Source organism: Kogia breviceps, chromosome 14, assembly GCF_026419965.1.
Source record: "Kogia breviceps isolate mKogBre1 chromosome 14, mKogBre1 haplotype 1, whole genome shotgun sequence".
Classification (NCBI taxonomy): Eukaryota; Metazoa; Chordata; class Mammalia; order Artiodactyla; family Physeteridae; genus Kogia; species Kogia breviceps.
Genome location: NC_081323.1, coordinates 65,630,142 through 65,653,366, shown reverse-complemented (window position 1 = coordinate 65,653,366; position 23,225 = coordinate 65,630,142). Strand labels below are relative to the sequence as shown.

Below are 23,225 nucleotides of genomic sequence, written 5' to 3'. Positions count from 1 at the left end.
TTTCTAAGCACACCTTCACCACCCAAAATATTATATACCTACATGTGTGATCATTGTCTTCTCCTTCCATTAGAATACCCACAGAATATGAGCTGGGGTCAGGGGGACACAGGGTCTGTGTTTTGTTCACGTCTGTATGCCCAGGGCCTGACACACAGTAGGCTCTCAATAAATATTTGTTGGTGGATGAAGGATTGAAGGCAGGCAGGGAAGTAAGCGCTTCGCATGCCTTATTCGCTTATTCCTGCCCTAGGAGGTAGATGCTGTCATCAACTCCATTTCATAGAAAGAGAAACTGAGGCACAAAATGACACTAGGCCAAGGCAGTGGCAAAAGCAGGATTTATTCCCACGTCTCTGTGACAATGTCAGAGAGAATTTGTTCTTTCTGTCACTCAGGAGCTCTCAGGGTCTCAGAAATAGATAATATAGTACTTGGAAAGCAAAGCCCCCTGTACCTCCATTTACCTGCCTCTAGAGAGAAGGTGCTGGCTGGCAGAGGAAAGAATGGGGAATGGTGCCCACAAGGGAGCAGGGGACCTGCGGTCCCAACCCTCCAGGCTGGTCCCCTGGGCTGCTGTGGAGGTTCAGTTTCCCTGGGTGGGCCGACATCACCCTTCATGTGCCCACAGTGGACCGCATCGTGGGCCTGGACCAGATGGCCAAGATGACAGAGAGCTCGCTGCCCAGCGCCTCCAAGACCAAGAAGGGCATGTTCCGCACCGTGGGGCAGCTGTACAAGGAGCAGCTGGTGAAGCTGATGACCACACTGCGGAATACCACCCCCAACTTCGTGCGCTGCATCATCCCCAACCACGAGAAGAGGGTGAGACTACCACCCGGCTCGGAAGGCAGACCGGGGTACAAGGGTGGAGGAAAGCTTGACCACCACCCCACCACCCCGAGGGCTCCATCTGACATGGGTAGGAGGCGCTCATTTCCCAGCCTGGAGGCAAAAGAAGGCAAGGGAGGAAAGGAGAATGCACCCGGGGACTTTGAGCCCTGGAGTGGCTGCACAGGGTATCAGATCACTCATTCGTCCATTATTCCAGATAATAATTACTGAGCTCCACTTGTGCCAGGAGCTGGGGATACGGTGCTGGATAAATTATTGTCCTTGCCTACAGGTTTCTTATAATCTAGGGCAGGGGTGCTTTAGCTGGGGGCAATTGTACGCCCTCCCTCCTCTACAGGGGAGATTTGGCCATGTCCGGAGACATTTTTAACAGGGAGGGGGCAGTTACTGGCATCCAGTGCATAGAAGCCAGGGATGTTGCTAAACATCCTCCAGTGTGCAGGGCAGTCCCCCACCACAGAGAATTATCCAGCCCAAGATGTCAGTATTGCTGAGGTTGTGGGAGAGGTAGACAGCTGATACCCATGATGTTATCTGGTAAATTATGAGAACACCAAAGAGCCAGGGCTCCCACTTGAGACTCAGGGCTCAGAGAAAGCTTCTTAGAGAATGGGAAGTTGGTGATGCCGACAGCAGCGTGGGAAGGGCATCCTAGGCGGAGGAACAAGAATAAGCAAAAGTGTGGAGGTGAGAAATGAAGGGTCTGGGCAAGGAAACGCTAGGTGGGTCATTTTGTGTTGATGTGTGATGGTGTGAGGCAGGGATTGGGAAGAGCTGAGGCTGGAACTGTGGGTGGGGCTAGATTGTGGAGTTCCTGTGGGTGGACCAGAGCTTGGCCTTCCTTCTGTAGGATGCCATCGGGGGCTTTTAAAAGCAGGGGTATGTCGTGATCAGATTCACATTTTAGAAATCAAATAAGGGGAGAAGAGAGTCAGGACGGGGTGGGAAGATAGTATGAGGCTGTCGTGATCATTGGGACAGGAGAAGATGGTGGTGAGTAGATGGCAGTGACAGTGGTAGTGGAGAGAAGTGTGTAGATGGGGAGATATTGGGGAGGTAGGAGCCATAGAACTGGTGATGGACAGGAAGTGAGGGAGGGAGAAGTGATGAGGAGGAAGCCCCAGGTGATGCTAGTGCCACCAAGTACGAGAGATGGCACCAGAACCCTCAGCTGAGCTCTCACCTGGTGCCCCATGATCCCGCATGGCCTGGCGCGGTGGGTCACCAGGCCTGAGATTTGGGCCTTGCTGCTCCCCGCGGCCCCGGCGGCCCACTGCCCTTTGCATCTTTGCAGTCCGGAAAGCTGGACGCCTTTCTGGTGCTGGAGCAGCTGCGGTGCAACGGGGTCTTGGAAGGCATCCGAATCTGCCGCCAGGGATTCCCCAACAGGATCGTCTTCCAGGAGTTCCGCCAACGGTGAGCCCACTGGGGCCGGGCACGGGTGGGGCAGCGGGTGGGACGGGGGTGAGCAGGCTGGGTGGAGGGACAGACAGATGACGGAGATGCACTCGGTCGGTGACTCCTGCCCTGTGTCTCAAGCTATGAGATCCTGGCCGCAAACGCCATTCCCAAAGGCTTCATGGACGGGAAGCAGGCCTGCATTCTGATGGTGAGCCCAGCCCCAGCCCCGCCCCAGAAATCCAACTGCAGACCCCCCGGCCTCTGGTGGCACTTCCCACAGCTGCTCTGGGTGGGACCCTCCTTAAACACACTTAACCCCTGGCCAAGTGGCATAGCCGAGAACGGGAACTCTCATCCTCCTTCCTTCTGCAGATCAAAGCCCTAGAACTCGACCCCAACTTGTACAGGATTGGGCAGAGCAAAATTTTCTTCCGAACTGGTGTCCTGGCCCACTTAGAAGAGGAGCGGGACTTGAAGATCACCGACGTCATCATGGCTTTCCAGGCGATGTGTCGCGGCTACCTGGCCAGAAAGTAAAGACCCATGTGCTATCGCCTCCCTGCAAACACAGACCAGAAATACAAAATTTCAGGGGGCTTTCTGGCCTCATGTTCTGATTTTCTGATTCTAAGAGGCCATCTGCTCTAAGATGCATCATTGATTGAATGGCAGCCTTTTCTTGGGGGAGAAAAATGCTACCACTTTAAATATATGCACTAGTTATAAGGGCAGGGCAGGAAGGGGTTAAGACCATGGGCTCTGGAGAGTTAGACGTGGGTTCTCATCCTGGCTCCCCTACTTATTTGCTGAAGAACTTTGGGAAGGTTACTCTACCTCTCTGAGCCTCAGGAAAATGAGCATAATCATTCCTGCCTCATAAACTTATTTTAATGAGGGGTCAATGAAATACTGCATGAAAAGGGTTGAGAACAGTGGCTGGTTATCATTTCAGAAGTGTGAGAATACGATAAAGTGTCTGAGGAAAGAGTATTTGTGTCTAAACCCCTATGTCCAAGTGGGACTCATAAGGCAAAGTCTTAGAAGGCCTGATGCCCCCCTCTGTTTTGGGAATCCTGGGGGCTGGGTGAGGGCTGTGGTTCCTCCATGAAACTCATACCCCAGACAGGACACAGGGGCTGGCAGAGTAGCTCTTGTCCAGGGCATATGTCTTCAGGAGGTATGGACCATGCACTCATCTGCAGAGCCCTGACTGTGTCAAGCTGATTCATTGTCAAGTAGACCCAGGATGGTCAAGGCCAGATCTGGGGAGCTCTTGGTCCAGGGACAGACCTAAACTGTTAACTTTCATAACTAAATTCTCTGTTGCCACCCCTCCCACCTCCAGACTAACTGGGGCAATTTTATTCTTCAAATTCACTGCGTCCAAGATGGCAGCCGCCATGGCAGCCACGCAGAGACAAGAGGATGGTGCTCACTGTTCTGTGGTTTCTCAAACCCAGTAGCCCTGAAGTAGGAAGAGTGCTGGTTCTGTGTCAGGTCTGGGATTTTAAATTATCTGAGGGAAGGATAGGTTTGTCAGACACTCAGCTTTGGGGAAGATGTGGCACAGCTGAGGGTATAGGACACCCCTTAGGGATGGTGCAACATAGATCAATTTCCTAGGTGTTGTCAGGACCACAGATCTGAATCCAGGGCATTTTGTGAGCCTTGGGTCTTCCTTGTCCACTGAGAAAGGCTCTGGCCTCCAGATGGTATACTTTTGCTGATGCTCAGAGCTTCCTGGAGAATCTGGGCTGGAGAGAATGGGGGACATCCTTGTACAAGTCACTAAATCACAAGCCAAACAGAAGCGTCCTGCCTTCGGGATGCTGCAGGGCGGGATGCCGTGACAACACAGTGAGGTGTGTGTTGAGCCAAGCAGGTCTTCTCACAGCTCCCCTTCCCTCTCCCCAGGGCTTTTGCCAAGAGGCAGCAGCAGCTGACGGCCATGAAGGTGATTCAGAGGAACTGCGCCGCCTACCTCAAGCTGCGGAACTGGCAGTGGTGGCGGCTCTTCACCAAAGTGAGTGCCTCCTTCTCCCACCCCCCGACCCCCCTCCCAGTCCTGGGTCTTCACCTGGAGGCTGTCCATGTGGGACTGGAGGTGATTGACAGCAGGTGTGCAACTGAGGGCTCGAAACCAAACCTTGCCCTTTGGCGATTCTCCGGGCCTGAGAAAGGCCCCCTCTTTGGCACGTGGGTTACAGCCATGACCTTAACCCAGATGCAGAGCATTTCCATCTCCGCGAGGATCCCACCTATTGCCCCTTTAGAGCCCTACCCACTTCCCTCCATAGCCCCAGCAAGCATGAATCTGTTCTCCATTTCTATAATTTTGTCATCTCAAGGATGTTATATAAACGGGGTCCTTCAGTATGTCACCTTTTGAGATGGGCTTTTGTCACGAAGCACCATTCTCTGGAGATCCCTCCATCCAGCTTGTAGTGTGTATCCATTGTTTCTCTGGGTACAACTTGGTCTTGCAGCGTCACTGGCTGTCATGAGCCAATCGTGCAAAGACTTGCTCTGTAGGGACAGACATGGCTTTCTCTTAGGTGCCCTTGAGTGTATAAATGGGCACAAACCTTTTTCACTGAGCAAGTATGTATTGAGGAATTACTGTGCACTAGACACGTGCAAGGTGCTAGGGATGCCCTGGCCTCATGAATATTCTAGTCGAGTGGGGAAGCAGATGCCGTCAGCACAGGAACCAATGCCCATGGCAGACCAGGGTCAGCGCAGGAAGGAAGCCACAGTGTGTCTGACAGGGGCTCCCCTAGTGCCAGGCAGGGCTTGAACACAGGAGTTAGGAGTCAGCTTGCTGAAGAGCAGTGAGGGGAAGCTGCTTTTGGAAATGTCCATCCCCACTGACCCAACTTCTAGAAAACTCTTCTCAGAAAACCATCTGAAATACAGGAAATCAAGAATGAAGGGCATTCATTTACAAGAGCAAAATTTCAATGCCCAGCCCTGACAGACTGACTCACAACAGCACATCCATCAATGGGATATTTTTCAACCATTAAAAATGATGGTTATCTAAAAATCAAGTTGTAAAGCTGATGGGACAGCATGGGGTGATAATTATCTTGCAGTTTTTAGTAATGAAAGCAGCAAGTAGGGAATTCCCTGGTGGTCTAGTGATTAGGACTCCACGCTTTCACTGCCAGGCGCCTGGGTTCAGTCCCTGGTGGGTGAACAAAGATCCCACAAGCCGTGCAGCACAGCCGAAAAAAAAAAAAAGCAGCATGTAACACTGGGCAGTGTGATCTCAGGTATATTTTTTTAATGTGTAGGACAATGCTGAGAATGGGAGGTAGGATGTAGGGGATTTTTCTTTCCTTTTCTCTTTGGAGGGAAACCTATCAGTTTGTCGGCAGCAGTTCTCTCTCAGGATGGGACTAAATGGGGGGAGGGGAGACCTTCTCCTTTCACTTTGCACCTTTTCCCATTGCTCTAATTTAGGATTTTTCAATCTCAGCACTGCTGATATTTGGGGATGGATACTTCTGTGTCGGAGGGCTGTCCTGAGCATTCTAGAATGTTGGGCAGCAGCCCTGGCCTATACCCACTAGATGCCAGTAGCATTCCCCCCCCTCCCCGGGGTTGTGACAGCTAAAACTGTCCCCAGAAATTGCCAAATATCCCGTTAGGATCTGCGAGTGGGGTAAAACTGTCCCTTGCTGAGACTCACTGATTTATTTATTACGAGAGTGCTTCCCTTGGGCCACGAAAGCAAGTGACGGGCTGACCCACTGTGTGCAGGTGAAGCCCCTGCTGCAGGTGACGAGGCAGGAGGAGGAGATGCAGGCCAAGGAGGATGAGCTGCAGAAGACCAAGGAGCGGCAGCAGAAGGCAGACAGCGAGCTCAGGGAGCTGCAGCAGAGACACTCGCAGGTACCGGGCCGGGAGCCTGGCTGGGGCTGCGGAGGGCAGGACGCCTGCTCCTGCGGGCCTCACGGGCCGTGTCCCCACCCTCTGCATGCAGCTGACCGAGGAGAAGAACCTGCTTCAGGAGCAGCTGCAGGCGGAGACGGAGCTGTACGCTGAGGCTGAGGAGATGCGGGTCCGGCTGGCAGCCAAGAAGCAGGAGCTGGAGGAGATCCTGCATGAGATGGAGGCCCGCCTGGAGGAGGAGGAAGACCGGAGCCAGCAGCTGCAGGCAGAACGGAAGAAGATGGCCCAGCAGATGCTGGTAAGGCACTGCAGGGGCAGCCCTCGGTGGGTACAAAATCCCTTGACCCTCACGGCAGGCCTGTGAGGTGCATCTGATGTCATATGTCCCCTTTGGACAGAGAAAGAGACTAAGGCTCAGAGAGAAACCACCATCTGCCCACAGGGGTCTCCTTGGAAGCCTGCTCAGTTCTACTGCCCTGCCTTTCATGTGCAAACACCTTTCCTCCTAATAGCAACCCTGGGTGAGGGGTAATTGTATCAGTAAGCTATTGTTGCAGAATCAAAGCACCCCAAAACTTAGCAGCTTGGAAATAACAAACATTTATCTCACACAGTCATGACTCTTGAGAGTGGCTTAGCTGGGTGATTCTGGCTTAGAGCCTCGCACAAGGTTGCAGTCAGGATGTCCGCCTGGGCTGCAGCATCTGAAGGCTGGACTGGGGCTGGAGGACTCACTTGCACATGGCTCACTCACACCACTGTAGGCAGGAGGCCTCTGTTCCTCACTATGTGGGCTTCTCCATAGGCCTGCTTGAGTGCCCTCACAAAGTGGCGGCTGGCTTTCCCCAGATGGAGTGAGTGAAGAGAGAACAGGGAGGAAGCTGCAAAGCCTTTTATAGCCTAATCTCTGACTTATACACTCCATCGCTTCCTCTTGATATTATTTGTTAGAAGCAAGTCACTAAGTCCAGCTGACACTCAAGGGGAGGAGACTTAGGCTCCACCTCTTGAAGGGATGAGTATCATAGAATTTATGGACATATTTCTACACCACCATGCTATCTACTATCCCCATTTTACAGATGAGGAGACTGAGGCTCCACAAAGAAAAGTGGCTTACCCAAACCTTTTCTTTGTGATGAAAGGAGATGGCAGAGCACTGCAGGGGGCCATTAGGCTAAGCCTCTGTATCCATGAGTCCCCAGAGCTCCGGGAGAGTGACTTTGTTTTAAGCAAGGCTCTGATTCTTTTTCTTCCCCCACAAAGGACCTGGAAGAACAGCTGGAGGAAGAGGAAGCTGCCAGGCAGAAGCTACAGCTTGAGAAGGTCACGGCTGAGGCCAAGATCAAGAAACTGGAGGATGATATTCTGGTCATGGATGATCAGAACAATAAACTGTCAAAAGTAAGTGGGGGGACTTCCCTGGTGGCGCAGTGGTTGAGAGTCCGCCTGCCGATGCAGGGGATGCGGGTTCGTGCCCCGGTCTGGAAGGACCCCACATGCCGCGGAGCGGCTGGGCCCGTGAGCCATGGTCGCTGAGCCTGCGCGTCCGGAGCCTGTGCTCCGCAACGGGAGAGGCCACGACACTGAGAGGCCCGCGTACCGCAAAAAAAAAAAAAAAAAAAAAAGTGAGTGCGGTTGAGTGTCTGTTAAAATGATAGGCTCATGAGGGCTGAGGACTCCAGATGCCTTCCCTTTTTAGCCAGATACAAGGTATTGAAGGCTGAGCAAGTAGTTACCTCCAGCACTGATGTGGCAGCCTTGTGACTGCCGTCTGGAAGCAGGCGTGCCATGGATGGGGTCCCCGGTGGTCCCACCAGCACCAGGGCTGCCATGGAGCAAGTTTCAGAAACACCATGACCGATGGAACCCCCAAGTTGTACAAGGGTGGGAGGGCAATGTGCCTGGGATTCAGGGGCCCCTCTCACATTCTCACCGTCCATTTGCAGTTGGTAATAGGGGAACCAGCTGTCCTGGGACTGAAGGGTTTCTGGGATGTGGGACTTTCAGCCCCTAAGCCAGAAACGTCCCAGTGCAAACCAGGATGACTAGGTCACCCTAGTCAGTAACCACTAAGCAGCCCCACTGAGGTAGACTACCTTTAGTCCTTTGAGCTGGGCACCAACTGTGAGCCAGTCCGTGTCAGGTGCAGGGCACGCACAGTGGAGGAGGAACCTGTCCTCGTAGGGCTTATATCCTAGTGAGGCACCAAGTAGATAATCATACACGCAAACGTTAATTGCCATTGTGATCAGGGCTCTGAAGGAGGTGTTCACCATCTTATAAGACCAGAGCACTAGGGGATGGGGGATGGGATTCAGGGCAGGCTTCCTGGAGGAAGTGACATTTAAGTGGAAACCTGAAGAGTGAGAAGCAGTTAGAAGGAGAGGGGGTGGAGGCACATCCCAGGCAGATAGTCCCATTTGTGCAAGAGCCCTGAGGCTGGGAGGAGCTGGCCTGTGGTAGGAAAGGAAAGAGGGCCCCCTTGGCTGGGACATGAAGTTGAGGGGTGGAGGGGCCTGAGATGAGGAGTAGTCAATCTTTGGAAATTAATATTGTTAAGGAACTTCTCTTTCCCCATTGAAAACTCTAGGTTGCATTTGGTTATAATGTGGGCTTTCCTTTCAACTGTTTATCTGGAAATTACTAACAGTGAAATGTAGACCCTGGAGAAAAGGAAAAAATGAACGATATTTCTTTTTCTTTCCCCCCAAAGGAGCGAAAACTCCTTGAAGAGAGGATTAGTGACTTAACAACAAATCTTGCAGAAGAGGAAGAAAAAGCCAAGAATCTTACCAAGCTGAAAAATAAGCACGAATCTATGATTTCAGAACTGGAAGGTAAAATGGCTACCCAGTGATTTTTTTGTTTGTTTGTTTTTAAAATTATTTATTTATTTATGGCTGCACTGGGTCTTCGTTGCTGCGCACGGGTTTTCTCTTGCAGCGAGCGGAGGCTACTCTTCATTGTGGTGCACGAGCTTCTCATTGCAGTGGCTTCTCTTGTGGAGCACAGGCTCTAGGTGCGCGGGCTTCAGTAGTTGTGGCACGTGGGCTTCAGTAGTTGTGGCTCACGGGCTCTAGAGTGCAGGCTCAGTAGTTGTGGCGCAGGCTTAGTTGCTCAGCGGCATGTGGGATCTTCCTTGACCAGGGCTCGAACCCGCGTCCCCTGCATTGGCAGGCGGATTCTTAACCACTGCGCCACCAGGGAAGTCCCCCAGTGATGTTTTGAGTGGACATTTTAAAAGTAGGACTATCAGACAGGAAATTTGAGAATGGAGGATTATTGCAGGAAAGGGACAACCCTATCCAGCTGCCTGCTCACCCTTAGTGAACACACACGTTAATTCCAGAAGGTGCTTGTCGCCAGGACTGACTTTCCTTCCACAAGACAGTGGTGCGGGCGGGACAGTTACCAGTGTGGGGGATGTGTGAGTGTGAATTTCCTCCATGTGAAATGCCTGAGCAGAAAGGCTTGTCCTCCAGGGGTCTCTCTGGTAGTGTCCACCTCCTGAGGGGCCCTGGCTTTGTTGTAGTGCGGCTGAAGAAGGAAGAGAAGAGCCGGCAGGAGCTGGAGAAGCTGAAGAGGAAGCTGGAGGGTGAGGCCAGCGACTTCCATGAGCAGATAGCCGACCTGCAGGCACAGATCGCTGAGCTCAAGATGCAGCTGGCCAAAAAGGAGGAGGAGCTGCAGGCGGCCCTGGGCAGGTAGCGAGGCTGGCGGGGCATGTCCAGTGTGTGCTGGTGCCCTGAGGGCTACTGCCGATCTGCGGGGGCCTCGGTCTTCCTCCTCCTTCTCCAGGCAGGCCTCCATCTCATGCTAGGTGGCCCAGGCCAGGCCTCCTGGGTGCCTCCCAGTCCTGCTGGCACCTTCAGAACTTTGCCTTTGACTTTCTTCTCTTCCCTCCAACTCATCCTCTCTTCTCCCACTGTGTCTGTCTCTTGGGTGCCCAGCCTTTGTCGTCTACACCCCAGTTCTGGATTTCTGATTGTGCACGGAGTCTGTTCTGTTGGCACCGCAAACACCACGTCTGAGGCTGGGAAAACCCTCCCTGTCCCCCGCCCCCTCCTTCAGAGGTCCTTCTTTTTGCAAATGTGTCTCCTCCCTAGCTTTTACCCTCCTTCTTGTCCCACGCACAGCGTGCAGCAGTCCTCAGAGTCTGCCCGTCCCCTGAGGTGTGTCCCACACCCTTTCCTCTGTGCCCCCTTCTCCCAGCTCTGAGCTGGATTCACTCTAACGCTTCCCCCCCCGGGGGTATTACAGAAGCAACAACTAATGCGTATGAGCCTGCTCGCCGTATGCTATGTTCTGCTCAAGCAGTATCTTTGCAGACACTTGGCCAGGTATGCGGCTGTTACCTCCATTCACTGAGGAGGAAGCTGAGCCAGGGGAGGTGAAGGGACATGTGACAGTCACCCAGCTTTTGAGAGACAGGCTGGGATCCATTTTCTGATTGATCCCCTGGCCAGCTCTCTCTCAGCCCGTTTGTGCCATGTGCTAAGGTGATGGGCCACCTCGTCGTGCCTTCCCTCCTGAGGGTCCCTTTCCATCCATCGTGGGCAAAACCAGAGGCAGCTTCACAGTGGTCAGGAGGGAGCTCCCGTCCGTGCCGTTCAGACAAGGCTCCCCGTGTCCCACACTGACCCACAGTCACTGCCTCCCCCAGTTTTAACATCCCCCCCGCCCCACCCCCAAGCAATGCCTGGCCAAGAGCTTTGCATGTAGCAGAACTCAGATGCTGAGCAGATGGAAGAAAGAATAAACAAGTAGTTGCCAGGGAAGAATAACTGTCTACCATTCAGAAAGCATCTATTAGGCTCCTGATGTAGACAAGGCACCTTGCTACTCTGGGACAGAGCTTTGTATTGTCTATGTCTCTCTGTCTCCATCTCTGTCTCTGTCTGTCTCTCTCTCTCTCACACACACACGCACACGTGCAGCATGACCTGTTTTTTTACATCAGCTCTTGGAAACCACGTTTCTGCATAAGCCTCCAAACCGTCCAGCATGGCAAGAAGTGGTCTGCTGTGTCTCGGGACATGAGCGAAACATGTTTTGATATGTATGGAACCCAAATGGCTGGTTCCATAAAGCCATTTTTGGCCACATTGTGGGATGGATAGCAGGGGGGCTCAGGACCCCAGGGTCTTAATTCTGGGGATCCATCCCCGGCAGGCTTGATGATGAAATCGCTCAGAAGAACAACGCCCTGAAGAAGATCCGGGAGCTGGAGGGTCACATCTCAGACCTCCAGGAGGACCTGGACTCAGAACGGGCCGCGAGGAGCAAGGCTGAGAAGCAGAAGCGGGACCTCGGGGAGGAGCTGGAGGCGCTGAAGACGGAGCTGGAGGACACGCTGGACAGCACGGCCACCCAACAGGAGCTCAGGTGAGGGGCCCCCGCCACGCTGGCCCACCCCGCTGATGCGACGGCTGGTGGAGAGGGGCAAACCCGAGCAGATCCTGGGTCATGGGGTTCCTCAGGCCCTACATTTATCGTCCTGATTGTATTTTGCTTTAACTAATATAAACATGCTTATGTTTAATCTTATTTTGTATCACAGTCGGAGGATATACTTAATTAGAGAATGATTTGAAAACTGTAGGAAAGTAGATACCAAAAGCATCACCCCCAGTTCCACCACAGTTAACCTTTTGGGGGATTTCATTCCTATCTTTTCCTGTGTGTCTAAGTTTTGTGTTAAATTTTCAAAATAATATTTATTAGATTGGTCTCTGATTAAAGAGTCACTGCAGGCTAACAGCCAACAACAACCAAAGCACAAACACAAAAACAAAACCCACTCTAAGAACGGGTCACCTACCAGATAATGAAAGTCACTGCCTGACTTTAGTGAAACTAGGTCGCTTATTCATTCAACAAATACACAAACGTGCTTTGAGTGCACCCTGTATCAAGCGCTAACATGGAGATTTATTTCCCACATTTTGGGTTTTGTGCTACATCACTTACCTGGGCCTAGAAGCCAGCACAATGTCCTTCTCTATTCCCACTGGCCCAGTGCAATGGCTCAGAGCATGGGCACAGAGTCAGACTGTTTGGGTTCAAATTCTCGCCCTAACACACAATGGTTTCAACAGCTTGGGCGAGCTGCTTACTCTTTCTTAGCTTTAGTTTCCTCATCTATAAAATAGAAATGATAATATTCTTGCCTCTTAGGGTCACTCAGAATATTATATGAGATGATATATACCCAGAACTTAGGTCAGGGCCTGGCATATTGTGCATGCTCAGTAAATAAGAGCTAATGTTAATATTTATGGAACAGTTTGCAATTCACTTTGCATTCTTCCAACAATATCATGTGCTGTATTTTGTGTATTTCTTTGCCAGCCCTGGGAGATTCTGGGCAGGTAGCATGCTCCTCGTTTTGAGGAAATTCCAGGTCCAGAGAGGTTAGGTGACTCACCCAAGGTCACACAGCTAGGGAGGGGTGATGATGAAGACCTTAGCTCCAGGTCCCGGGAGAGCGCTCGTTCTTCTGCATAGTAATGTCTAAGGTGAACCGCTGTCTCCTCCACTGCCAGCCACTGTGTTCTTCCTGTCCAGGGCCAAGAGGGAGCAGGAGGTGACAATGCTGAAGAAGGCCCTGGACGAGGAGACTCGGTCCCACGAGGCCCAGGTGCAGGAGATGAGGCAGAAGCACACACAGGCCGTGGAGGAGCTCACTGAGCAGCTGGAGCAGTTCAAGAGGGTGAGTTGCGATGCTCTTTTTGTGACAAAATATCAAGAATGATATGTCAACAGCTTCAAATAACTACATATCAGTGTCTATACTGAGACCAATAACAAGCTACAACGATTCGAATGAGAGTGATGGCAGCCAGCATTTATTAAGTGCTTACTGTATATTATGCTGATTAACCTTTACAACCACCCACTGGGATAGGTACAATGAAGCTCATTTTACACATGAAGGAACTGAGGTCCAGAGCACCTAGAGGTCACACAGCTAGTCAGCGAGAGTCCAAGCAGTCTGGCTCTGGACCCACTTCTTAGCCTCTCCAGGGTAGGGTCTACTATACACTGACCTTATGGATAAGCAAAGTTTAGCAAAACTTCTGGGAAGGTAACAACACTGAGAACCTTCTAGCCATCTTCATTTCTCTGCAGATCAGAAGAAGACTATCATTATTTGAGTAGCAAGACAGCTCTCCCTGGTGTAGTTTTTTGGCTGCGTTGGGTCTTTGTTGCTGTGCGGGCTTTCTCTAGTTGCGGCAAGCAGGGGTTACTCTTCGTTGCGGTGCACAGGCTTCTCATTGCGGTGGCTTCTCTTGTTGCAGAGCATGGGCTCTAGGCTCATGGGCTCTAGAGCGCAGGCTCAGTAGTCGTGGTGCATGGGCTTAGTTGCTCCATGGCATGTGGGATCTTCCCGGACCAGGGCTCGAACCCGTGTCCCCTGCATTGGCAGGCGGAGTCTTAACCAGTGCGCCACCAGGGAAGCCCCCTGGTGTAGTTTGAGAATGGCTAGATCTAATCTTTCTTTCTCCTGTGGTTGGCTACTTGGGGTATATGGGACTTGAGACAGTTAAATAGCTCTACTCTGAATGCTTCATATCGGGAACTTTCTCTCCCTTTGGAGAATTTCCTTGTATTTCATTCCCAGGAGGGAATTTTTTTAGCTTACGACATCCTGCCAGGTTGCTTCCCTAAGAGTCTGAATTATACCATCCTCAGCGCTATGGCTTCCCCCTTGCACTTTCTAGATTAAATGGCTGTTGCGTTACCTAAAAATTGTTGGAGTTTGCATTTGTTTCTATCGCCAATCAAAGTAAATGTTCTTCTATGAGCTGGTTTGCCACCGGTTCTAACAGAATCTCAGAATTTGCCCGTACATTTAAATAACGCCAGCAATCCCTCATACAGCACTGATTATATGCCACTGTTCCAACGTTTTAAGGACACTAACTCATTTAATTTCACCCGTGACCTTTGCTAAAATGCAGATCTCCAGGCCCCATGCTGAAACACGCTGTGCCAGACTGAACACCCCTCACACTCCAAATGGAGAAAAGGACGCCTGTTCATGTCCCCTTGTCACTTGTCACATGGGGTCTGAATATGAATCTTCAGCGTTCTGTCCGTTCTTTATATGTGTTGGATAAATAAGACCTTGCTAATTTTATCTACAACATGTATTTCCCCTTTTAACTGTCTTCCCTTTTTTATGTTCAGAAGTTATTTTTTATTGTGATAGAATCTGAACCCAAATGGGCTCTTCCCACCTTCTGAAATAGTAAGCCCTCCAGACAGTAGTAAGGTGTATGTGTCCCTCTTACTCCGTGTTTGGAAGAGTGGGGCCTGGAGAGGTAACTGACCAGCGCTGAGCCAGGTGGCCGTCAGAGGTGAGCAGGGGCTGGAAGCCACACCACGGATTCACAGCCTGGTCTCTTTGGAAAGACTCAGTTGTTCACACCACCAGCAGACAGCATCCACGTCTGACCTGTATAAGAAAGAAGAGGCTGGGAACGCCTGTCCACCATCTCAGGAGCGTTGAAAAAGAGGACTATTTTACCTCTAGCAACTTTTCAGATTGTTGGGAAAAACTTGTAACATCATTCCTATCTTGAAACCCCTTACATGTGTATAGTGTTGCCACCATTCTGGGAAAAAGGTTTTTGGGGAGCCCAGATCCCATGAGGTCCCCCAGGGTCCTTGCTCATCAATCTGCACTGTTACCCTAAGAGGCACTTCGTCCCTGTCTGAGGTCCCAGCAGCTCTTAGTCACACCTGGAGTAGAGGAATGGCTTCTGAGGCTGCCTGGACACTGCACAGCACCTTCTTGGGGGCTGAGGGTGAGCCCACTGTTGTTTCCTCTGCTCTTGGGACCCACACTTCTCTCTTTCTTCTTTCCTCCTCCCTATAGCCCTGGGAGAAGGCCCCTCCCTTCTTCTGCTTTTTCCAAAAATACTTTTTTTCTTGGAGAAAGTCATGCACCTACATGAGCTAGTTAGATAAAATAACCTTCTCTAAATTTTCACAGAAAAGGCAGTGTACATTCAATGATAAATCTGATGGACAATAGGGAATTGTGGGGACTGGGGCCAAGTGGAGTGTGACTGCCCTATTTACAGGGCTGGCTGCTATGCATATCCAGCTGATTGTTACCTTGGAGGAAGGCAAGACCTCTGTTTCCAGATCTTTAGTTTGTTTTTTTGAAAGTCAGACTTACAGAGGTATATGCAGCAAAATTCACCAATTTTAAATGTATAGTTTGATAATTTTGACAAATGTATTCATTAGTGTAACCACCACCTAGCCATGAAATAGAACATTTGATTTTTAAAAAGAGAAGCTGGGAATCCAGATTTTTATGTGGTATTTCTTAATTAAAATGTTAAAAGGTACTGCATGGATTAAATAGGACAGGATGGCAGGGTTGATGCAGCCCAGGAGATGCTAGTTTGCAACCTCTGAGCTTTAGGAAAACGGAATCCAAAAAGTCTTACTGGTGATTGTGTGTTCTTCACTGTGCCGTGTCCCTCCCCTGAGGCGGGGGGCACAGGTCCCTGGACTTACTGTGGGAGGGAAAAGGAAAGAGAAAGATCCCCCGACAGCATAGGTCCCTGTCTTAAATGCTTGCCCAGCCACGGCTGTAACGCCTTCCCTCCCCTCTGCCTCTCTGACCAGGCCAAGGCCAACCTGGACAAGAACAAGCAGGCACTGGAGAAAGAGAATGCAGACCTTGCTGGGGAGCTGCGTGTCCTGAGCCAAGCCAAGCAGGAGGTGGAGCACAAGAAGAAGAAGCTGGAGGTGCAGCTGCAGGAGTTGCAGTCCAAGTGCAGCGATGGGGAACGGGCCCGGGCCGAGCTCAATGACAAGGTCCACAAATTGCAGGTGAGGCAGGATTTGCTGGGACCGACCCTTGAAGGATGAGACTCTTCCGGCTAACAAAGCCTCTCTCATGGCAAAGCAAGTCCGTTTCCTCTAGTTACATTCCTTGGGGAGATGAGATGGTCGCCCTATTCAATTTAATCTTTAAAAATTCTCTTCCACTCATTCAGTGAGTATTTATTGAGTGCCTGCTGTATGCCAGGCACCATGGTGGGTTTTTTTTCTTTCTTTCTTTTTTTTTTTTTTTTGCGGTACGTGGGCCTCTCACTGCTGTGGCCTCTCCCGTTGCGGAGCACAGGCTCCGGATGCGCAGGCCCAGCGGCCATGGCTCACAGGCCCGGATCCTCCTGGACCGGGTCACGAACCCGTGTCCCCTGCATTGGCAGGTGGACTCTCAACCTCTGCGCCACCAGGGAAGCCCTAGGCACCATGTTTAATCCTGAGATACAAGAGCAAGGAAGCAGATACTGTCTGTGCCCCAGGAGAACTCCAGACTAGTGGAGGGAAAGACATTAATAACCATGTAATTGAATGTAAAATGATGCTGGAAAACAGAGGCACATAATGCAATAAATGTAAATAATATGGGTGCCTGGGCTGCAGGAGGAGGGGTCAGGAAAGGGTTCCCTAAGAAAGATGTATAGTCTGACAGATAAGAAGTCTATCTACTTATAGGCAGATGTGTAAAGGCCCGGCGGTAAGTGGGAAATTAGAAGAGATCACGTAAGGCCAGTAGAGCTAGATGCCGAATGGAAGGGGAAACGTGGCACAAAATGGGATTGGAGAGGTAGGTTGTGGCCAGAGGACACAGGGCCTTCTAGGCCCTATTATATGTATGTTGGTCTTTACTCTGAGTGATGGGAAACCACTGATGGGTTTTAAGCTGAAGAATGACATGGTCTGGTTTTCTTTGGTCTTAATTAGCTTTGAATAGACATTTGGCCTGACTTGCCATTCGTGGGATATGGCCCCACTTCTGATAAAGATTTAATGCGCCTAGAGCCTGGGATGAGGGTGCAGGGCAGCATTAAGTATGAATTTTTCCACATGCAGTTGGGCACAGGGGTTTTACTATCCTAATACAAGCAATGTCCTGAAGGAGTGGAGTCAAGATCATTTATATCCTTACTGTAAATGGGAAGAGGACAGATGGTGGGCAGGTATCTCCGAAAGGACTTGCTCAGATATACCAGCTCCTGGAGTAAAAGGCAGAGAAAAGGTAGAAGGCTTTTTACCTTTAGTGTCTGCATCTTTGGTTTTGCCATAAGGGTCAGTGAAAGGGCAGAGAGCTGGGGTGAAGAAGAGGGGGGGTAGGGACAGGACCCTTGGAAGTGGAAGTGCCACCTGCAGTCTCTTCCCCCACTTTAGGGAGTGAGTGAGTCCAGACCATTGTTCAGTGTATGGAGCCTCACACCTGCTGCTTCATCTCTGCCAACCTTGGCAAGGATCCAGAATCCATTTAGAGGGATCAGGGCCCAGTCAGCACAGTCTAACTACAGTCTAACAGGGCTCTAACAGGGTCCTAGAACCCAGAGTCTACAGCCAGAGACTGCAACTGGTATGCGATGTGCTTCCCTGGGGGCCACGGAGTGACCATGACCAGGCCCCCTAGCTCATGGGTATTTCACAGTGAATACCCCAAGGCCTATCACTGAGTACAAAGGGCTCCTCTTACTTAATGAGGATCCTGTTCTAGAGGTTCCGACTAACCAGTCTCTCGGCACCCTCAGAATGAAGTCGAGAGTGTCACGGGGATGCTCAACGAGGCAGAGGGGAAGGCCATCAAACTGGCCAAGGACGTGGCATCCCTTGGGTCCCAGCTCCAGGACACCCAGGTGGGTATCGTGCCACATCAGCCAGAGGCGCCTGGGGTACGACCTTCCTGGGGGTGGGCCCCTAGACTTCCATGTGTCCTTTCTATAGGAGCTGCTTCAAGAAGAAACCCGGCAGAAGCTCAACGTGTCCACCAAGCTGCGCCAGCTGGAGGATGAGAGGAACAGCCTACAGGACCAGCTGGACGAGGAGATGGAGGCCAAGCAGAACCTGGAGCGCCACATCTCCACTCTGAACATCCAGGTGCCCCCGCATGTCCTTGCTCTTCTGGGCCTGAGCCCTTAAGTGTAGATCAGTGGCTCCGATGTGCTTGTGGTAGAATGGTGGCGCCATTTGCTTGGCTCGCCGGCTCCCCCTGCCGTTGAGTTTCTTCAGTGAGACGGTGGTCTTTGCTTCTCAGGGGCGCAGGGATGGGAATCCCTCACCACCCTCCTCTCACCCCACCCTGGACACTGCCATTTCAGCTCTCCGATTCGAAGAAGAAACTGCAAGACTTTGCCAGCACCGTGGAATCCCTGGAAGAGGGTAAGAAGAGGTTCCAGAAGGAAATTGAAGGCCTCACCCAGCAGTATGAAGAGAAGGCAGCTGCTTATGACAAACTGGAAAAGACCAAGAACAGGCTTCAGCAAGAGCTGGATGACCTGGTCGTTGATTTGGACAACCAGCGGCAACTGGTGTCCAACCTGGAAAAGAAGCAGAAGAAGTTTGATCAGGTAGGGGCTGGAGGGCCCTCCAACTCTGCTCATGGACCCTGGTTGTGGGGGAATCAGGTCTGCAAAGTATCCAATGTGGCTGCTGTGTGTGTGTCAGCATCCCATCCAGGCTTTGCTGGACGCGATGGAAGCCTAGCCTGCTTTGTGTGAAACAGTAGTTAGGGCTTCTTGGTCAGAGGGAGGAGAGTGGCAAAGCCTCAGTGACTGTGACTTTCCGGGTCCCACCACAAGGGCCATCTAGAAACCCAGTCATGCTTTGGGTTCTAGCCCAGATAAGGAATGAGGTTTACTGATTTTATTTATTCGGCGAGTATTTATTGAGTGCCTGCTGAGATTTCCAAGTAATATAAAGCATCCCCCCTTGAAATACCATCGTTCCCTAACATTTCATCACAGAGTCTTGAGCACACAGCAAAGCGGAAAGCACTATACCGTGAACACCTGTACACCACCACCTGGCTTCAATCATTAATGCTTTACCACGCAGACTTTATCACACACTATTTATAAGGGTGTATTGCATCTGTCATTTGTATCTTTTGGATGCATTTCAGAGCAAATGACAGACATCTATCTGTACATCTCCCCTTGATACCTCAGCATTGCATATAAAAACTAGGGTTCATTTTTAAAAATATTTTTTCTTCCCTTGAATACATACAATGAAATGTGTAAATCTTAAGTGTACACTCACTGAGTTCTGATAAATGCATACACCAGTATGACCCAAACCCCTAAATACCAACTTTTAATATAGGTTACTCAGATTTAGTAAATATGATTTGGTTTACAAGTGACTTGGGATTTATTTTTGGGGATGGTACTTTGGGATTCTTCCCTCTTCTACCAGCCATCCCTTCCCTGTGCTGACAGCTTGTCCTCATTGCTTCTAATCTGCAGTTTCGTTACCTGGCCCAGGGTCTGAGGCTGCTTTATTATTTTCCTGTAGCAAACAGTGGAGAGTTTTTGTGTTGACTGCCGTTTGGGAGTCCCTGTTACTTGCATGTCTTTGTTGAATTCTGGCAGTCTGGGTTTTGGATGTTACGGTGTATACTGCTCTCTCTTTCTAAAGCTGAGATTAACGTCAGTATGGGGTGTTCTTGAAACTGCTTCTCCAGGCAGAGGGGGAACTGCGTGCAGATCCATCCACCACTCACCATTGCCCTACCGCGGCTCATAGGCTACTCTTGTGAGCGAGAGACTGTGACCATGAAACAACAAAAGAATAATTGGCCTCTGGGAGGATTAAATGTCACCCTGACCTCGGTTGCAGCACATTCTAACCGACATGGGCAGCGTCAGTGATTTCCAAGCACAGAGATTCAGCGGATGCTGGCTCTGAAGGTTGACCTCGAAGTCGGGGAGCAGTCTTATTATAAACTGTTTGCTTAGACATCTGACTTCCTTCCACCTGCACCAGGACAAGTTCAGCCGGACACAAGGCTTCTTCCCCGTATTTGCAGTTCAATGCAGCCGACCCTCAGGCATGCCTAGAGCTCACCTCTGGGTCTTCTGCTGTGTTGCAGTTGTTGGCCGAGGAGAAAAACATCTCTTCCAAATATGCGGATGAAAGGGACAGAGCCGAGGCGGAAGCCAGGGAAAAGGAAACCAAGGCCCTGTCGCTGGCACGGGCCCTTGAGGAGGCCTTAGAAGCCAAAGAGGAGCTCGAGAGGACCAACAAAATGCTCAAAGCTGAGATGGAGGATCTGGTTAGCTCCAAGGACGACGTGGGCAAGAACGTAAGTGGCTCTTCATCATCTTTGCTTGTCTACATTTCACCCACCCACTCTCTGTGCTATTTATCAGTCCACGGGGGTGGGAGGGGGCTCCATGCCTCCTCCATGCTAAGCAATACTCAGGAATTGGAGGGAGTCCCTCGGGCTGATGCAAAGAAGGGGCCTGGTTGGGAACTGTATTTGGGGGTGGGTTCTGAGTCAAGGGTTCCAACAGGATGGCTCTGGTCTGGACTCCTGGTCATGCATCTTGAGGGTGGCAAAAGCCATCTCCCTGACCTTGATGAGCTGTCCCTGGGGGCTGCCCGACCATCTTCATGACATCAACCCTTACGTAAAAGGTCCATGAGCTGGAGAAGTCCAAGCGGGCCCTGGAAACCCAGATGGAGGAGATGAAGACGCAGCTGGAAGAGCTCGAGGATGAGCTGCAGGCGACAGAAGATGCCAAGCTGAGGCTGGAGGTCAACATGCAGGCCCTGAAGGGCCAGTTCGAGCGGGATCTCCAGGCCCGGGACGAGCAGAATGAAGAAAAGAGGAGGCAGCTCCAGAGGCAGGTAATCTGTGGGGAGGAGGAAAGGGGAGAGGGGAGGTGGGGCAGCCTGCTTCCTTCCTCCTACCTCCACTTCCTGGCTTCACGGAGACTCTGATCTCTCACTTTTGACCCGAGGATGAGAAACTCACCTTGCAGGTGGTTGTGCAAACCTGGGCGCTGGGAAGGGATCCTAGGGGCGGCGTTGCCCAGCAACGCACGTCTCTCTCCTTGCTCAGCTTCACGAGTACGAGACGGAACTGGAAGACGAGAGAAAGCAACGTGCCCTGGCGGTGGCGGCCAAGAAGAAGCTGGAAGGGGACCTGAAGGACCTGGAGCTGCAGGCCGACTCGGCCATCAAGGGGAGGGAGGAAGCCATCAAGCAGCTGCGAAAACTGCAGGTGGGTGCCCCGAGGGTCGGGCACGCGGGGGGAAGCCAGGTCAGCAGCAGTGGGAGGACACAGGCCTTCCTCTGTCTCTGGTGCCTGGTCACCTGGTGTTTTTCCATCACCCTTTAGCTTTGGGGGCTGTTTCCTGCCCTGGGGGTGGGGGGGGCACATCAGGCATTTGGCTGTGGCCCCCAGATCTCAGCACCGCTTCTTAGGTCTGCGGAGCCCATCCAGAACCGTGCCCCAGGCAGCCACCTGGCCACGTGAGGCTGAGGGCTCTGCGGTCAATCGTGGGAAATCCTAGGGTGGGCACAGAAAGGTAATTTGGGCAGCAGGACTCGGTGAGTAAGGAACTCTTAGCTGGTCCCGCCTGTTGACCACGCAGGCTCAGATGAAGGACTTCCAGAGAGAGCTGGAAGATGCCCGCGCCTCCCGGGATGAGATCTTTGCCACGGCCAAAGAGAATGAGAAGAAGGCCAAGAGCTTGGAGGCAGACCTCATGCAGTTACAGGAGGTAAAGGCTTCTCCTCGCTGCGAGAGCCCTGATGGGGATGCCGGGATAGCAGCCCTGGGCACCCCCAGCTTGTGCACCCTCGTCCTGCATTCCACATGGGTGGGCCCCATAGCGAGGGTGGGGAAAGATACAGGGTTTCCTCCCTGATGGATCTGCAGGCCTCCCCCTGAGCTCAGAGGAGGCCGAGCCATTTTAGAGATGGCTGGGGGCCAGGTGACAGGAATGGGGTGGATTCTCGAGTGGGCTCAGCCCTTTCCTGGCAGACAGCAGGTTGCCTTCCTCCCCACCTGCCACTGTCCAGGATCTAGCCGCGGCCGAGAGGGCTCGCAAGCAGGCAGACCTGGAGAAGGAGGAGCTGGCTGAGGAACTGGCCAGCAGCGTGTCTGGAAGGTATGAGCCTCATGGGGAGAAAGGGGGTTCTCTAGACTCAGATGATGAGGGAGAGGCAGTCAGAGGAGAGTCTCCTGGACCCCATTTGATGCTGAAAATGATATAATGTTCAGCTGAGCTTGTGACAGGGGTCATGGGGTTCTCACACCCTATTTGAGGGTGTAGCCAGTTTCACTCATTCTGAACGAATGGCATGGTGGGGATGGGGCATCTGGGGACGTCGGGGAGGAGGGAGCTGATCCTCATCCCAGGCCTGGCTTTGCTGACACCAATTGGCTCCCCACTTCCCGCTGTGTACCTTTGGTCAAGCCTCTAAGCTTCTCTGAACCTCAGTTATAAAAGGCGGCAACCCTGAGGCATTGCCTCTCCAAGAGAGGAAGCTCTCTAAGCCTCTGAGTGGAGGCTGGAGGCCCCAGAGCGGCTGCCTTTCCCTTAGGAACGCACTGCAGGACGAGAAGCGCCGCCTGGAGGCCCGGATCGCGCAGCTGGAGGAGGAGCTGGAGGAAGAACAAGGCAACATGGAGGCCATGAGTGACCGAGTCCGGAAGGCCACACAGCAGGTGGGGCCGGGGCGGCCAGGAGCAGGGAAGCACATGCCTCAGATCCGCCCTGTCCCAAGCCTCACATGGCTTCAGGACAGGCTCCTGTGTGCCAGGCCCCGGTGCGGGGGGACGAGAACGCGAAGACGGGAGAGTAGGGACCCAGCACGCCTGCTCCCGAGCGTCCACTCCCTCCCCTTCCGGTCACGCCAGCACCCTGCCTGCACCTCCTTTGGTGGCTCCCTCCAGTAGACGATGCTCGCCGCGGTCTCCTTCCTGCTCTTTCCTCAGCCCCCGCCTTACAACAGTGAGCACTCAGTGACATCACTGAGCGTCAGCTCCATGATGGGCACTGGGGACCCATCGTGTGACCTGGGTGCCTGGGTGGCACTGGGATGCTTCCTGGAAGAGCTGCCTCTTGAGCTGGGCCTTCAAGGATGGCCAAGGAGCTGGCTGCTGGAGGGGAAGGAGGAGGGCTTCTGGGTGCTCCAGCTCCAGGGACGTGTGCAGAGGCCAACGAAGGCTGGGGACTGCGGGGGGGAGCCGTTCATCTCAGTGCCCCGTCTGGCACTTCCCA

The 23,225-nt window shown here is 52.1% G+C and overlaps 1 protein-coding gene across 6 annotated transcripts in view; it reads left to right on the top strand.

Annotated features, from left to right (window-relative positions):
- Positions 1-23,225, top strand: part of MYH11 (myosin heavy chain 11) — a 122,078-nt gene that overhangs the window by 89,028 nt on the left and 9,825 nt on the right. For all 6 annotated transcript variants that reach the window (XM_067013499.1, XM_059038282.2, XM_059038284.2 and 3 more), the window contains 22 exons: positions 632-825; positions 2,150-2,271; positions 2,395-2,464; positions 2,629-2,789; positions 4,171-4,279; positions 6,022-6,153; positions 6,245-6,451; positions 7,420-7,557; positions 8,870-8,993; positions 9,689-9,860; positions 11,329-11,541; positions 12,724-12,868; positions 15,805-16,011; positions 17,739-17,843; positions 17,932-18,084; positions 18,306-18,554; positions 20,081-20,293; positions 20,629-20,841; positions 21,056-21,217; positions 21,591-21,719; positions 22,021-22,109; positions 22,546-22,669. In XM_067013499.1, coding sequence (XP_066869600.1) covers positions 632-825; positions 2,150-2,271; positions 2,395-2,464; positions 2,629-2,789; positions 4,171-4,279; positions 6,022-6,153; positions 6,245-6,451; positions 7,420-7,557; positions 8,870-8,993; positions 9,689-9,860; positions 11,329-11,541; positions 12,724-12,868; positions 15,805-16,011; positions 17,739-17,843; positions 17,932-18,084; positions 18,306-18,554; positions 20,081-20,293; positions 20,629-20,841; positions 21,056-21,217; positions 21,591-21,719; positions 22,021-22,109; positions 22,546-22,669 — 3,431 coding nt within the window. The remainder of the gene's footprint in view (positions 1-631; positions 826-2,149; positions 2,272-2,394; positions 2,465-2,628; positions 2,790-4,170; positions 4,280-6,021; positions 6,154-6,244; positions 6,452-7,419; positions 7,558-8,869; positions 8,994-9,688; positions 9,861-11,328; positions 11,542-12,723; positions 12,869-15,804; positions 16,012-17,738; positions 17,844-17,931; positions 18,085-18,305; positions 18,555-20,080; positions 20,294-20,628; positions 20,842-21,055; positions 21,218-21,590; positions 21,720-22,020; positions 22,110-22,545; positions 22,670-23,225) is intronic.